Consider the following 14,401-nt stretch of genomic DNA (forward strand, 5'->3'; position numbering starts at 1 on the left):
GCATTCCACCACTTCCTGTGCTCCGAGACACACAGAGCAGTGTTTTACGTCCTGGAACAGACTGAATTAAGCTGCACCATAGATTTGAACATAATTAGTTTATTTATTGTTATTATTCATTTTGTTTTATATTGCCATTGTCAATATTGTGACATGGATCTTGACTTCCTGCTTGCTATGTAATGCGGTGTTTTTAATCTTGTTGGAGGGTTGTTGGACTTTTCTGGGCAGAAAAGTAGAATATTGCCTTCGAGGGTTCCTGTAACTATAGTCTGCATAAAGGAGGAAAACATTTTTTTTCTTTGTGGGGGGCGAAGCGAAATGTTACAAAAGATACAAAACAATGTTGTGTATCTTCTCTGACACAGAGTAGCAGTTTGTAATAATAATAATAACAATAAAAACAGTAATAATTATAATAATAATTGTCACCATAACATTTACTATTATTATTTACAATTTAGCTGACAATTTATCCAAAGTGACTTACAGTTGATAAGACTATGCAGGTGAGAATCCCCCGTGGAGCAATGTGGGGTTAAGGGCCTTGCTCAAGGGCCCAACAGCTGTGCGGATCTTATGCGTGCTACACCGGGACTTGAATCACCAACCTTCTGGGTTCCAGTCATGTACTTTAGCCACTAGCTGAGTGTGCAAAGAAGAACTTCTGCAGTTTGTCAACAAATAGAGGACCATAGGGATTTTCGACACACTTCCCTGCATACAAACACCTACAAAAATGAGTTTTAATATGCATGTCTTAATGGATATTAGCTGGGTCGTTTTTTCATATTTCCTCATATGATAGATGCGATGATAAATGCTTGCTATAGCTCTTTTTAAGTTCTCGTGAGAATAGAAGCAAAATATATTCTCATTAACGTGTGCACTTGACACAAACATGTCAAGCTGTTATCATTGCTTTTAATTTCAGGTCGTTGACCCTGATAGCCAGACCGGGAGCAGTCAATAAGCACTCATTACCCCGTGTGATTAGTCTGGTATGAGTCAGAACTGAAGGCAATTGTGTTGTCCCGGTCAGTTTGGGTTCTGTCTCCTAGTGTGGCAGACTGGACCGCCTGGGAGAGGAGAGAGGAGAGGAAGAGAGAGGAGGACAGAGAGGAGAGAGGGAGAAGAAGAGAGAGGGAGAGAGGAGAGCGGAGAGGAGGAGAGAGGAGAGAGCAGAGGGGAGAGAGGGGAGAGAGGGGAGGGAGGAGGAGAGAGGAGGAGAGAGGAGAGCAGAGAGGGGAGAGTGGAGAGGAGGAGAGAGGAGAGGAGAACAGAGGGGAGAGAGGGGAGGGAGGGGAGGGAGGGGAGGGAGGAGGAGAGAGGAGTAGAGGGAGAAGAAGAGAGAAGGAGAGAGAAGGAGAGAGAAGGAGAGAGAAGGAGAGGGGGTATAAGAGCCTGTCTGGAGCCAGGCCCGTTTTGGAGGGGGCGATGCCTCAGCCTCTCTGGACTGTTATTTGGGATTATTAATTTTCGCCCTCTGATTGGGTAATCAACTGTCTTGTCAGGAAAATGGATCTGCGTGTCAGCCGGTCGCGATGATTAAACACCGCGTCCCAGCCGCGAGAAATACCCAACCCTCTGTGGACCGGCGGCCTGCGGAGGGCGGGAGCGACTCCTCGCTCTCCGTTATTACTTTTCTCTTCCTCCTCTTCCTTGTCTTAAAGAGTTGATTCAGAGTGATGTATGAACTTGTGTCTCTGCCTGACAGACACCAGGAGACGAGTAATGTGGCTGAAGTAAGATGGCTTGGCGGGGTGCGGGGACAATTAAAACGGGCCAGTGGTGTTCGTACAGTGCAGGACATCTGGAGCTGAACATGGGTCTGCTAAACTACATTTGAGCTGCCATTTTGGGTGTCGGTTGGTTGGTCAGTAGGGGGGGCTCTTTTGCTCAGTTGGACTTGATTGAGGCTTTTAAATTCATTAAAGGGATCCATTAAAGGGAATCGACTGCAGTTCACTTAATAAAGTGAACTACAGGCGATTCTTCAGGGTGAGTTCGGTTAGCAGAAAGAGGGGGCATAAACAGAAATTGGATAAATTCCACACAGATATGAGGAAGTATTTTTTCCACTCTCTTCTTTAAAAGTGCTTTGAGGACTGCTATTGAAATGCAATGGATTTCAGTAATTCTTTTTTATTCTTTTATTTTTTGGTTAGTCATTGTTAATTGTTTGCCTTCATGATTTGAAAATGGCTCTGACAGTTGCCATGGATACGGGCTGAATTATTCCGATAGTCATAAGTGAAATTACCTCGGCTCACAGTGAAGTTTACAGTCATTCTTTTTGCGATGAATTGCTAATGGGTACATAATGGTAATGGGAGTGAGATATTGAAAAAGGCAGGCTTGAATGAGGCCCAGGAACTGGCTCTGTTTGTAAAACACATCATGAAAAAAAGAACATTTTAAAGATAATAGATGAAAGATTATGTAGAACATTAAGTTCTATATAGTTATTCTGTCCAGTTATTTGCTTGTGATTTTTTTTGCGTGTCCATCAGCTGCGTTCTTCCATTAAATGTGGACACAGAGTGTTTTTTCAGCCGTTCTGCTGTGTTTGGACTGTGTGTGTATGCAGTGGTCTGCAGTTTACAGTCCTAATGCACACTAAAAGATGACTCCTCAACTGAAATACACACACACACACACACAAACAGATGTATGCACGCACATAGACACACTCACTTATACACACGTATACCCAAGCACGCACACATGCACACATGCACGCATATATACACAGACACAGGCACGCATATATACACAGACACAGGCACGCATGCATACCCAAGCACACACACATGCACACATGCACGCATATATACACAGACACAGGCACGCATGCATACCCAAGCACACACACATGCACACATGCACGCATATATACACAGACACAGGCACGCATGCATACACAAGCACACACACATGCACACATGCACGCATATATACACAGACACAGGCACGCATGCATACACAAGCACACACACATGCACACATGCACGCATATATACACAGACACAGGCACGCATGCATACACAAACACACACACGCACACCCCAACAACAAAAGCGCAGACTCTCAAATGACACCCTGGGTGAAATAGTGTCTGAACATACAGCCCTTATGAAATGACGGTTTCGGTCTGCCAGTCTGATTATTGCCCTGGGGGGGTCGGATCGGAATTTGGGTTCGTTTGCACGGCCTCGGTCCCCGACGCCCCCCTCACACACCCCCTGCCCACGCCTCCCCTCCCCTCAGCAGCGTGGTCCAGGGACTGCCCCGCCCGGGCCCTGGTGTTGTGTTTCCTCCAGGAAAGGCCCACGTGGCGCGGGGCGGTGAGGAGCCCGGGGGCCTGGGGCCCGCGCCTATCGATCGGGCCCCCCGGGCGAGCCTCCCCAGTCCTGCAGCTGTCTGCCCGGCCCCGAGCACTGCTGCTGGCCCACATTAGAGCTCAGATCCATAACCCCGTGCTCAGCCAGGCAGGGGAGAGGCCGGCCCCAACGCGCTCAAACAATCTCACCGTCCACCGCGGTCGTCCATTCATCTTCATCTGGGAGCGGCGCCCCGGCCCCTCCCTCCCTCCCTCCCTCCCTCCCTCCCTGTGACCCCCCCCTCCCTCCCTCCCTCCCTGTGACCCCCCTGCAGCGAGGGATTAAGCAGGAGGGGGGTGTGTGGCCAGTGGGGCTATCTGCAGAGGTCAGGTGACCATGCGGTCAGTTCACAGCACACAGTCCCTATCTGGGCCTTTGTTCCCACGGAAAAGTAAATCCTTGCGTGGGCGTTTGTGAGTGTGTGTGCGCATACAAGCGTGTTTATGTCTAACGTGCATATGTGTGTGTGTAGGTGTGCATACACGTGGTTGTGTGTGTGTGTCTTTTTTTTCTTAACATTATTTATTTGTGAGTGTTTGTGTCAATCTGTGTGTGTGTGTGTCTAATGTGTGTGTGTGCATGTGTGTAAGTAGGTGTGTTTTGGCTTCATGTAAGTGTGTGTCACACGGTGTCACACGGTGTTGTACAGGTGTGTGTTTGGCCCTGTGTAAGTGTGTGTGACACGGTGTTGTACAGTGCGTGTGTTTGGCCCTGTGTAAGTGTGTGTCACACGGTGTTGTACAGGTGTGTGTTTGGCCCTGTGTAAGTGTGTGTCATACGGTGTTGTACAGGTGTGTGTTTGGCCCTGTGTAAGTGTGTGTGACACGGTGTTGTACAGTGCGTGTGTTTGGCCCTGTGTAAGTGTGTGTCATACGGTGTTGTACAGGTGTGTGTTTGGCCCTGTGTAAGTGTGTGTCACACGGTGTTGTACAGGTGTGTGTTTGGCCCTGTGTAAGTGTGTGTCACACGGTGTTGTACAGGTGTGTGTTTGGCCCTGTGTAAGTGTGTGTCATACGGTGTTGTACACCGTGTTTGGCCCTGTGTAAGTGTGTGTCACACGGTGTTGTACAGGTGTGTGTTTGGCCCTGTGTAAGTGTGTGTCATACGGTGTTGTACACCGTGTTTGGCCCTGTGTAAGTGTGTGTCACACGGTGTTGTACAGGTGTGTGTTTGGCCCTGTGTAAGTGTGTGTCACACGGTGTTGTACACCGTGTTTGGCCCTGTGTAAGTGTGTGTCATACGGTGTTGTACACCGTGTTTGGCCCTGTGTAAGTGTGTGTCATACGGTGTTGTACAGGTGTGTGTTTGGCCCTGTGTAAGTGTGTGTCACACGGTGTTGTACAGGTGTGTTTGGCCCTGTGTAAGTGTGTGTCATACGGTGTTGTACACCGTGTTTGGCCCTGTGTAAGTGTGTGTCACACGGTGTTGTACACCGTGTTTGGCCCTGTGTAAGTGTGTGTCATACGGTGTTGTACACCGTGTTTGGCCCTGTGTAAGTGTGTGTCACACGGTGTTGTACACCGTGTTTGGCCCTGTGTAAGTGTGTGTCATACGGTGTTGTACACCGTGTTTGGCCCTGTGTAAGTGTGTGTCACACGGTGTTGTACACCGTGTTTGGCCCTGTGTAAGTGTGTGTCACATGGTGTTGTACAGGTGTGTTTGGCCCTGTGTAAGTGTGTGTCATACGGTGTTGTACACCGTGTTTGGCCCTGTGTAAGTGTGTGTCACACGGTGTTGTACAGGTGTGTGTTTGGCCCTGTGTAAGTGTGTGTCATACGGTGTTGTACACCGTGTTTGGCCCTGTGTAAGTGTGTGTCACACGGTGTTGTACACCGTGTTTGGCCCTGTGTAAGTGTGTGTCACACGGTGTTGTACAGGTGTGTTTGGCCCTGTGTAAGTGTGTGTCACACGGTGTTGTACAGGTGTGTTTGGCCCTGTGTAAGTGTGTGTCATACGGTGTTGTACACCGTGTTTGGCCCTGTGTAAGTGTGTGTCACACGGTGTTGTACAGGTGTGTGTTTGGCCCTGTGTAAGTGTGTGTCATACGGTGTTGTACACCGTGTTTGGCCCTGTGTAAGTGTGTGTCATACGGTGTTGTACACCGTGTTTGGCCCTGTGTAAGTGTGTGTCACACGGTGTTGTACAGGTGTGTTTGGCCCTGTGTAAGTGTGTGTCATACGGTGTTGTACAGGTGTGTGTTTGGCCCTGTGTAAGTGTGTGTCATACGGTGTTGTACACCGTGTTTGGCCCTGTGTAAGTGTGTGTCACACGGTGTTGTACAGGTGTGTTTGGCCCTGTGTAAGTGTGTGTCACACGGTGTTGTACAGGTGTGTGTTTGGCCCTGTGTAAGTGTGTGTCACACGGTGTTGTACAGGTGTGTTTGGCCCTGTGTAAGTGTGTGTCACACGGTGTTGTACAGGTGTGTTTGGCCCTGTGTAAGTGTGTGTCATATGGTGTTGTACACCGTGTTTGGCCCTGTGTAAGTGTGTGTCATACGGTGTTGTACACCGTGTTTGGCCCTGTGTAAGTGTGTGTCACACGGTGTTGTACAGGTGTGTGTTTGGCCCTGTGTAAGTGTGTGTGACACGGTGTTGTACAGTGCGTGTTTGGCCCTGTGTAAGTGTGTGTCATACGGTGTTGTACACCGTGTTTGGCCCTGTGTAAGTGTGTGTCATACGGTGTTGTACACCGTGTTTGGCCCTGTGTAAGTGTGTGTCACACGGTGTTGTACAGGTGTGTTTGGCCCTGTGTAAGTGTGTGTCATACGGTGTTGTACACCGTGTTTGGCCCTGTGTAAGTGTGTGTCACACGGTGTTGTACAGTGCGTGTCTGGGCCCAGCTCTGCTGGAGCAGCTGTAGCAGGGGAGGTCCACTCTTGTCCATGTTTCGGCTCACGGACAATAGCCCCATGCCCCCCTCACTTCCGAAAAGAGAGGCCCCTCATTGTGAGAGAGGGGCTGGGCCATTAAGGAGGGCCCCTCTGAGCGCACGTGCCCGTTCCGGGGAGGGCCGTTGCCATGGTCACAGGGAGGGGGGGTGTTCAGTGGGCGTGTGGTACAGTAGGAGACGTTGCCGTTTGCCGCGGCACTTCTATGCCTTATTTCAGGAAGCATATGACGCCAGGATTTGTAGTCTGTACAGCGCGTCTGTTTGTCACATTGTGTCGCTTGTTTGTATGAAATCTAAATGATACGAATGGCGTTGTGTGTAGTTTAGCATCGCCATGCCTGTCATAGCACAGCCTTATTTTCACTCAAAAATACTTATTTTTATTTTTTTAAATACATGATTTAAGAGACCACTTTTTAAATAATGCTATCTTATTTTAGTTTATGAATCTGCATGAAGACATTGGATGTGTTTTATCATGAAAGATGGGATAGTCTTTCTCATGATAAAATGGCAAAGAAGCATATGATGCATAAGCCCCTTTTCTTATTTTTTTACGGATAATAATAATAATTGACTGAAGTTAAAATTTTGTTACATGGATTTTTTTAAAAGGGATTTAAGATGCTTCAAAATATTCTTTCAGTATTATTTTTACTGGGAAAGTGGAGCACTGAAAGCCTGTCTGTTTATGCTTATTTTTGTGATACTTGTATCTCTCAAATACGCGCACGCACACACACACACACACCCAAATACCTGTACATGCACGCACATACACACACACACACACACACACACACACACACACACACCCACACCCTTGTCCACACTAATATTCTATATACTGTTCTTCATACATGCTAATATTAGTTGCAAATACAAGCGTACAGTGCCAAGGCTCTGTTTGTTTAGAGAAGCCAGTCCCGGCATTGGCTTCCTTTTCTCTCTGTTTTGGTCTTTTACTGGTGTCCTTGAACCCTTGATATCACATGTTACCTGATTGGTTGAGATGAAGCTGCCTGAAAGGGTCATGTAAAGGGTAAAGGGTAAAGGTTCACGTCCTGGCTGCAGGCCGACAGACGTACCTGGGGAGGTTATAAAAACGACCCGGTCATCTGCCCTCAGTGTCAGAGCAGCTGGGTTTGGTTTCTAATCCCCTCCTCTCCTCTCTCCCCCCTCCCCCCTCCCCCCTCCGTCTCCAGGATGTCTGTCCAACCTGCCGCCCAACGCCAAGAAGATCTCCAACTCCTACGAGGAGCGTCGCAAGCAGGCCACCGCCATCGTCCTGCTGGGAGTCATCGGCGCCGAGTTTGGCGCCGAGATCGAGCCGCCGAAGCTGCCGTCCCGCGCCCGCGCGTCCGCCCAGGGGTCCACCCAGGCCCCCGACGGCTTCGGCCTCACCACCGGGGGCTCCAACTACTCCCTGGCCCGCCATACCTGTGAGTGGGAAGCTCTCCCCGCCCGGCCGCCCCGTCCGCCTTCCCAGAAACCCGGCTCTGTGTCGCCATCGATCTTCTTCTGTGGTGCCGCAAAGATTTTTGGCTACAGAAGAACTGAGTCGCAGTGTATTGAATTGCAATGTTTGCCCTTCTTTTTTTTTTTTTTGGTTGATTGGGAGCGGGGGTGGGATGGGGGGGGGGGTTGGCGGTGGTTAAGAAATTGAAACCCTTAATGTCTGAGAATTTCATATTTATTGGAAGTATTGTCATATATAGCTCGTCTCTTTGCTTTTTTTAGTTTTATTATTAGTATTATGGTGATGATTATTTTTATTATCACCACTGACCTACATCCCAGTGTACATTTTTATGCATTTATATGCATTCCAGACTTCCCTGTAAGTATTAACACTGAATTCGCTCCTACCTCTGTGGGCTGCCAGTGGTACAACACGTGTCTCATCATGAGGGGCAATTGGTGACAATGATGAGACGAAATGCGCTGGAATCAGTCTGTTAAATGAAGTGGCGCTGATCCTACATGAAGTATAAAATGAACAAAGTAATGGACTGCACTGCTGCACTGCTGTTAGCCTGTGGGTGTGGAGGGAGGGTGGGTGTTAGCGTTAGCCTGTGTGTGTGGAGGGAGGGAGGGTGTTAGCGTTAGCCTGTGGGTGTGGAGGGAGGGTGGGTGTTAGCGTTAGCCTGTGGGTGTGGAGGGAGGGTGGGTGTTAGCGTTAGCCTGTGTGTGTGGAGGGAGGGAGGGTGTTAGCGTTAGCCTGTGGGTGTGGAGGGAGGGTGGGTGTTAGCGTTAGCCTGTGTGTGTGGAGGGAGGGTGGGTGTTAGCGTTAGCCTGTGGGTGTGGAGGGAGGGTGGGTGTTAGCGTTAGCCTGTGGGTGTGGAGGGAGGGTGGGTGTTAGCGTTAGCCTGTGGGTGTGGAGGGAGGGTGGGTGTTAGCGTTAGCCTGTGGGTGTGGAGGGAGGGTGGGTGTTAGCGTTAGCCTGTGTGTGTGGAGGGAGGGTGGGTGTTAGCGTTAGCCTGTGGGTGTGGAGGGAGTGTGGCTGGGTCTGCAGTTCTGTGTGTCCTGTGGCTAGGGACGCTCTTGCTTTCACGCTTTGCAAAGCGGACTGTGCTTGAGAACAGGGATCAGTCATAGCTGGGGGGCCCTGGAGAGCCTGGGGAGGCTGATAACCCAGCGCGGTGGAGCGGGGGGCAGAGACCTCCACACCACACCGCCTGCTCAGAGAACATCACAGAGCCAGACCACACTGCCATTATTCAAAACCTGGGGAGAGAGAAAGAGAAGGACAGGGAAAGAAAGAAAGAAAAAGCAAGAGAAGGAGAGAAAAAGAAAAAGAACACATTTTGTTTGCCAAGTCATATTTGTGCTTGTGTTCTTTTAAAATATCTGAAACTACTATATATTTAGTATGATCTACCATTCGTGGCAGCTGGTTAAAAATGTTTGTTTTTTTTCCTCACAAACCCATGTAGCTCACTTCAAAAACATGTTAATGCTGATAATTAACTATTTGATATGCATAATATTGAACTGTTTTGACAGGAGTCCATATTGCAGCATAGTAGCTCCGAGCTATATGATGAATGTATGCTGGTTTGCAGATGTAGAGTGCCGGTGGTAATTACTGTTCAGATAGAATGGATGCTCTGGGTCGTTTTATAACAGTGCTGCCAGTGGAGGCCTTCTGTGGCCGAGCCTTAATGTGAAAGTATCACAAGCAGCCAATCAAAGCCTGAAACACACTCCACATTCTCAGAGACCTGTCCTGCCTAACCCACTCGAAATAGATTAAAAAATGGTTGGCATTTATATAGCACCTTTATCCAAAGCGCTGTATAATTGATGCTTCTCATTCAGCCATTCATACACACACTCACACACCGACGGCGATTGGCTGCCATGCAAGGCAACAACCACCTCGTCAGGAGCGTTTGTGGGTTAGGTGTCTTGCTCAGGGAAACTTAGACACACCCAGGGCAGGATCGAACCGGCAACTCTCCGACTGCCAGACGACCGCTCTTACCGCCTGAGCCAATGTCACCCCATACTAGCTGTCCCGAACGCGGTGGGGAACAGTAACGGTCATTTTGGATGGCGTAGACAGCTGCTGTATGTGTGGTGAGATGAAGTATTCAGGAGTGAGTTTTCTAGTTTGTTTCATGTTGCTTGGTGAGTTTTCTAGTTTGTTTCATGTTACATTACATTATGTGGCGTATGTTGAGGGTGAGGGTTTGAGGAGGTCATTAAACTGTAAAAGCCCCTTAGTTCACTGTGTTCTGGGAGAGCGTGGTGGAGGCACCTGCAATATTCACCAAGGTAAGAGTGTTTCATGTTCTTCCCTAGCCTCAGAAACACGCTCGCGCACTGCAGTGTGAGTGTGAGTGCATGTGTGTCAGTGTGAGTGCATGTGTGTGTGCGTGCATGTGTGAGTGTGAGTGTGAGTGTGTGTGTGTGTGTGTCAGTGTGAGTGTGAGTGTGTGTGTGTGTCTGTGTGTGTGTGTGTGTGTGTGTGAGTGTGTGTGTGAGTGTGAGTGTGAGTGTGAGTGTGAGTGTGAGTGTGAGTGTGAGTGTGAGTGTGAGTGTGTCAGTGTGAGTGTGAGTGTGAGTGTGAGTGTGAGTGAGAGTGAGAGTGAGAGTGTGTGTGTGTGAGTGAGTGAGTGAGTGAGTGAGTGAGTGAGTGAGTGAGTGAGTGAGTGAGTGAGTGAGTGAGTGAGTGAGTGAGTGAGTGAGTGAGTGAGTGAGTGAGTGAGTGAGTGAGTGAGCGAGCGAGTGCGAGCGAGCGAGAGCGTGAGTGTGTATGTGTGAGAGTGTGTGCGCGTGCGTGTGTGTGAGTTAGTGTGTGTGTGTGTGTGTGTGTGTGTGTGTGCATGCATGCATGTGTGTGAGTTAGTGTGTGTGTGTGTGTGTGTGTGTGTGTGTGCATGCATGCATGTGTGTGAGTGAGTGTGTGTGTGAGTGTGTGTGTGAGTGTGTGAGTGTGTGTGAGCGAGCGAGCGAGTGAGCGAGTGAGTGAGTGAGTGAGTGAGTGAGTGAGTGAGTGAGTGAGTGAGTGAGTGAGTGAGTGAGTGAGTGAGTGAGTGAGTGAGTGCATGTGTGTGAGTGTGTGAGTGTGTGTGTGAGCGAGTGAGCGTGTGTGTGCGTGCATGTGTGAGTGTGTGTGTGTGTGAGAGCGCGTGTGTGTGCCGTACTGTATAGCATGTAGCATGTTGACATTAAACCTCACCAGGCGGTGTTCCTTTGGGTCTGGTGGAGACGTGCTGTTTTTGGTTTCAGTGACTCACTGAACCCCCTCACTCCGTTCTGCTGTGCAGACTCTCCCCGGTTAAGGAGGCGCGCACCTCAGTAATCTATACATCTGTCGCCCATGCTTGGGTGTCTGCCATCGATAATCCATGCGATTGGCCCACTGTTCTCAGCGTGCCATAGATAATCGATGTGATTGGCTCACTGTTCTCAGCGGGTGTTCAGTGTGGCCCTGCACCGAAATCCTATAAGAGTAGAATCCGTTTTTTCCTGAGAGCCGATAAACAATGTAACCACACAATAATATGTTCCTGATCCCCGGTACCGGACTTTGTGTAAGGTAATATCTTTCTGCCTCATTGAAGTCATGTGACCCTGCAAGCAAAGAGAGGAGCATGGGTGTTGCAGTCTGAATATTTGTCTGTGCAATATAGAAGAGGAGTGTGCATGATTTAGATATCAACGCCATTATAGTGTGTCTCTGACAGTGATTAATTAAGCAGTCAAAAAATAATTTGCCATTTTCATCTTGTATTTTCATTCACGTTGTATGCTTTGAAAACAGCCGTGATAGAGTTACTGTTGAGTTTTTAACATTCGCGCTGAAGAGGTAGCACCTGCATCGTGCTAATATTAATAAGCACCAGGTCTTTACTTTCTATCATCAGCCTTTTACCACGGCTGTGCTCCCATACCCAGACCAATGCACATAAGCAAGACCTAATTACACCTCCATTGGCACTGTACTTGATCTCTAGTAGTCTTTAATTAATCCGCAGCTGTCCCGCTGTCCGAGAATAATTTAGTTTAGGCCTCGTAGGTGTCAGCGAAGGCCGTCTGCTGCACCATGCTGCCATTTTATAAACAGAGCCGAGAGCAAGCCCCTGCCCCGTTACTGATGTGCTTGTTTACCTCTCTCTGTCTCTCCCTTTCTCTCCCCTCTCTCTCACTCTCTCTCCCTCTATCTCCTCTCTCTCACTCCCTCTCACTCTATCTCCTCTCTCTCACTCTCTCTCCCTCTATCTCCTCCCTCCCTCTCTCCCTCTCCTCTCTCTGTGCTTTCTCTTTCCTTCTCTCTCCTCTCTTTTTCTCTCCCTCTCCTTTCTCTCGCTCCTCTCTCTCTTCCTCTCTCCCTCTTTCCTCCTCTCCATCTCTCCCTGTGGTGAGTAACGGGCTGGGTTTAATTGCCCTGGACAGCCCTCAGGGCAGGAATTACACTGCAGGCTAACGAGGATGCTGAGGGATGCAGGGCGGCCTCCCCTCTGAAACGTGATTATATTCGGGGATGTCAGAGAGAGCATTAGGAGCTGTCTAAGATGATGGAGGTGATTGTGTCCCCCCCCCCCCCCCGCTCACTCCGCTGCCTTCCCCAGTCATGGGAGGCACGTCCTCCCACTAGAGCGGGGCCGCAGGGGACTCTGGGATAGGGGGAAGGGTGTTGCCTGTCAGCCAGTCACCTCAGACTTCCCGGTTTGGGAAGGAGACTGGCGGTACATGGGCTGAGAGGTGTAGAGAAGAGGGCAGGAAAACCCAAAGTAGAAGACTTCTTTCATCGCGTGCTCTTTGTTTTGTTCGCCCGGACTCGCTCAATTAAAGTGGAATGTCTCTCCTGTTTCAGTTTCCCATAACAGCGCGAGCCAGCGATGGTCTGTTCGATCTCGCCGTGTCGGAGAGGTGTGAAGGGAGTGAAAGTAGCTAAAATGTTAATGTTTTATTACAAATGAAGGCTAAAATATTTAACTTACTCGTATATAAATTAGAACTGTATGGAAGTATGCATACCTTTATATGCTTACGGAGATGTGTGGTGGCTACATTCACTGTATTCGGTGAGGTGTTTTGGCTTGAAATGTGAGTTATAGTTACATTATTAATATAAAGTTCCCAAGATGAACGCACCTGAAGCCATCCTCTGAAAGGGTTGTTAAAGTGAAACCAAAATAATCTTTGCTCTTGATGTTTTAACTTCTGACACAGAGACGAAGAACCCAACGTGAAGTGGAGCGCATTCAAACCATTTAACACTGTGGTTTACACACTTATACCATTTGCCAAACATTAAAATGCTGTAAAAGGAGAGTTTGTTAATATTCTGTTGCAATCCTACCCCCAAACACTGAACTTTTTTTGCTGCCATTAACTATTTACAAAGGTGTGTTACTAGGCTTGCTGCTGTTTCAGCATGTTGCGAGGGTTATACTGTATAGGGTGGATATGAATTCAGAGCGGTGATTAAACGTGACTGGAATAACTGTATGTGTGCGCTATACGCTTCTAACACATACCTTACAGCCAAGCAGTTGTTGCTGGTTTTCCGGTCTGCCAAAATTTCTGCCCAGTGCCGAGTGGTGGCTTACATTTGTGCCAACACTGGGGCTCGAACCACCCACCTTCCAGGTCCCAGTCATGTACCTTAGCCACCAGGCTACAGGCTGCCCCAGTCATGTACCTTAGCCACTAGGCTACAGGCTGCCCCAGTTATGTACCTTAGCCACTAGGCTACAGGCTGCCCCAGTCATGTACCTCAGCCACTAGGCTACAGCCTGCCCCACTCATGTACCTTAGCCACTAGGCTACAGGCTGCCCCACTCATGTACCTTAGCCACTAGGCTACAGGCTGCCCCAGTCATGTACCTTAGCCACTAGGCTACAGGCTGCCCCAGTCATGTACCTCAGCCACTAGGCTACAGGCTGCCCCAGTCATGTACCTTAGCCACTAGGCTACAGGCTGTCCCAGTCATGTACCTTAGCCACTAGGCTACAGGCTGCCCCAGTTATGTACCTTAGCCACTAGGCTACAGGCTGCCCCAGTCATGTACCTTAGCCACTAGGCTACAGGCTGCCCCAGTCATGTACCTTAGCCACTAGGCTACAGGCTGCCCCAGTCATGTACCTTAGCCACTAGGCTACAGGCTGCCCCAGTCATGTACCTTAGCCACTAGGCTACAGGCTGCCCCAGTCATGTACCTTAGCCACTAGGCTACAGGCTGCCCCAGTCATGTACCTTAGCCACTAGGCTACAGGCTGCCCCAGTCATGTACCTTAGCCACTAGGCTACAGGCTGCCCCAGTCATGTACCTTAGCCACTAGGCTACAGGCTGCCCCAGTCATGTACCTTAGCCACTAGGCTACAGGCTGCCCCAGTCATGTACCTTAGCCACTAGGCTACAGGCTGCCCCAGTCATGTACCTTAGCCACTAGGCTACAGGCTGCCCCAGTCATGTACCTTAGCCACTAGGCTACAGGCTGCCCCAGTCATGTACCTTAGCCACTAGGCTACAGGCTGCCCCAGTCATGTACCTTAGCCACTAGGCTATAGGCTGCCCCAGTCATGTACCTTAGCCACTAGGCTACAGGCTGCCCCAGTCATGTACCTTAGCCACTAGGCTACAGGCTGCCCCAGTCATGTACCTTAGCCACTA

The 14,401-nt window shown here is 49.3% G+C and overlaps 1 protein-coding gene across 1 annotated transcript in view; it reads left to right on the forward strand.

Moving 5' to 3' along the window:
• LOC133141677 (WD repeat-containing protein 7) overlaps positions 1-14,401 on the forward strand; it is a 201,291-nt gene that overhangs the window by 117,952 nt on the left and 68,938 nt on the right. The window contains exon 21 of the mRNA XM_061262276.1: positions 7,478-7,714. Within this exon, the coding sequence (XP_061118260.1) occupies positions 7,478-7,714 (237 nt within the window). The remainder of the gene's footprint in view (positions 1-7,477; positions 7,715-14,401) is intronic.

Source organism: Conger conger, chromosome 12, assembly GCF_963514075.1.
Source record: "Conger conger chromosome 12, fConCon1.1, whole genome shotgun sequence".
Taxonomy (NCBI): domain Eukaryota; kingdom Metazoa; phylum Chordata; class Actinopteri; order Anguilliformes; family Congridae; genus Conger; species Conger conger.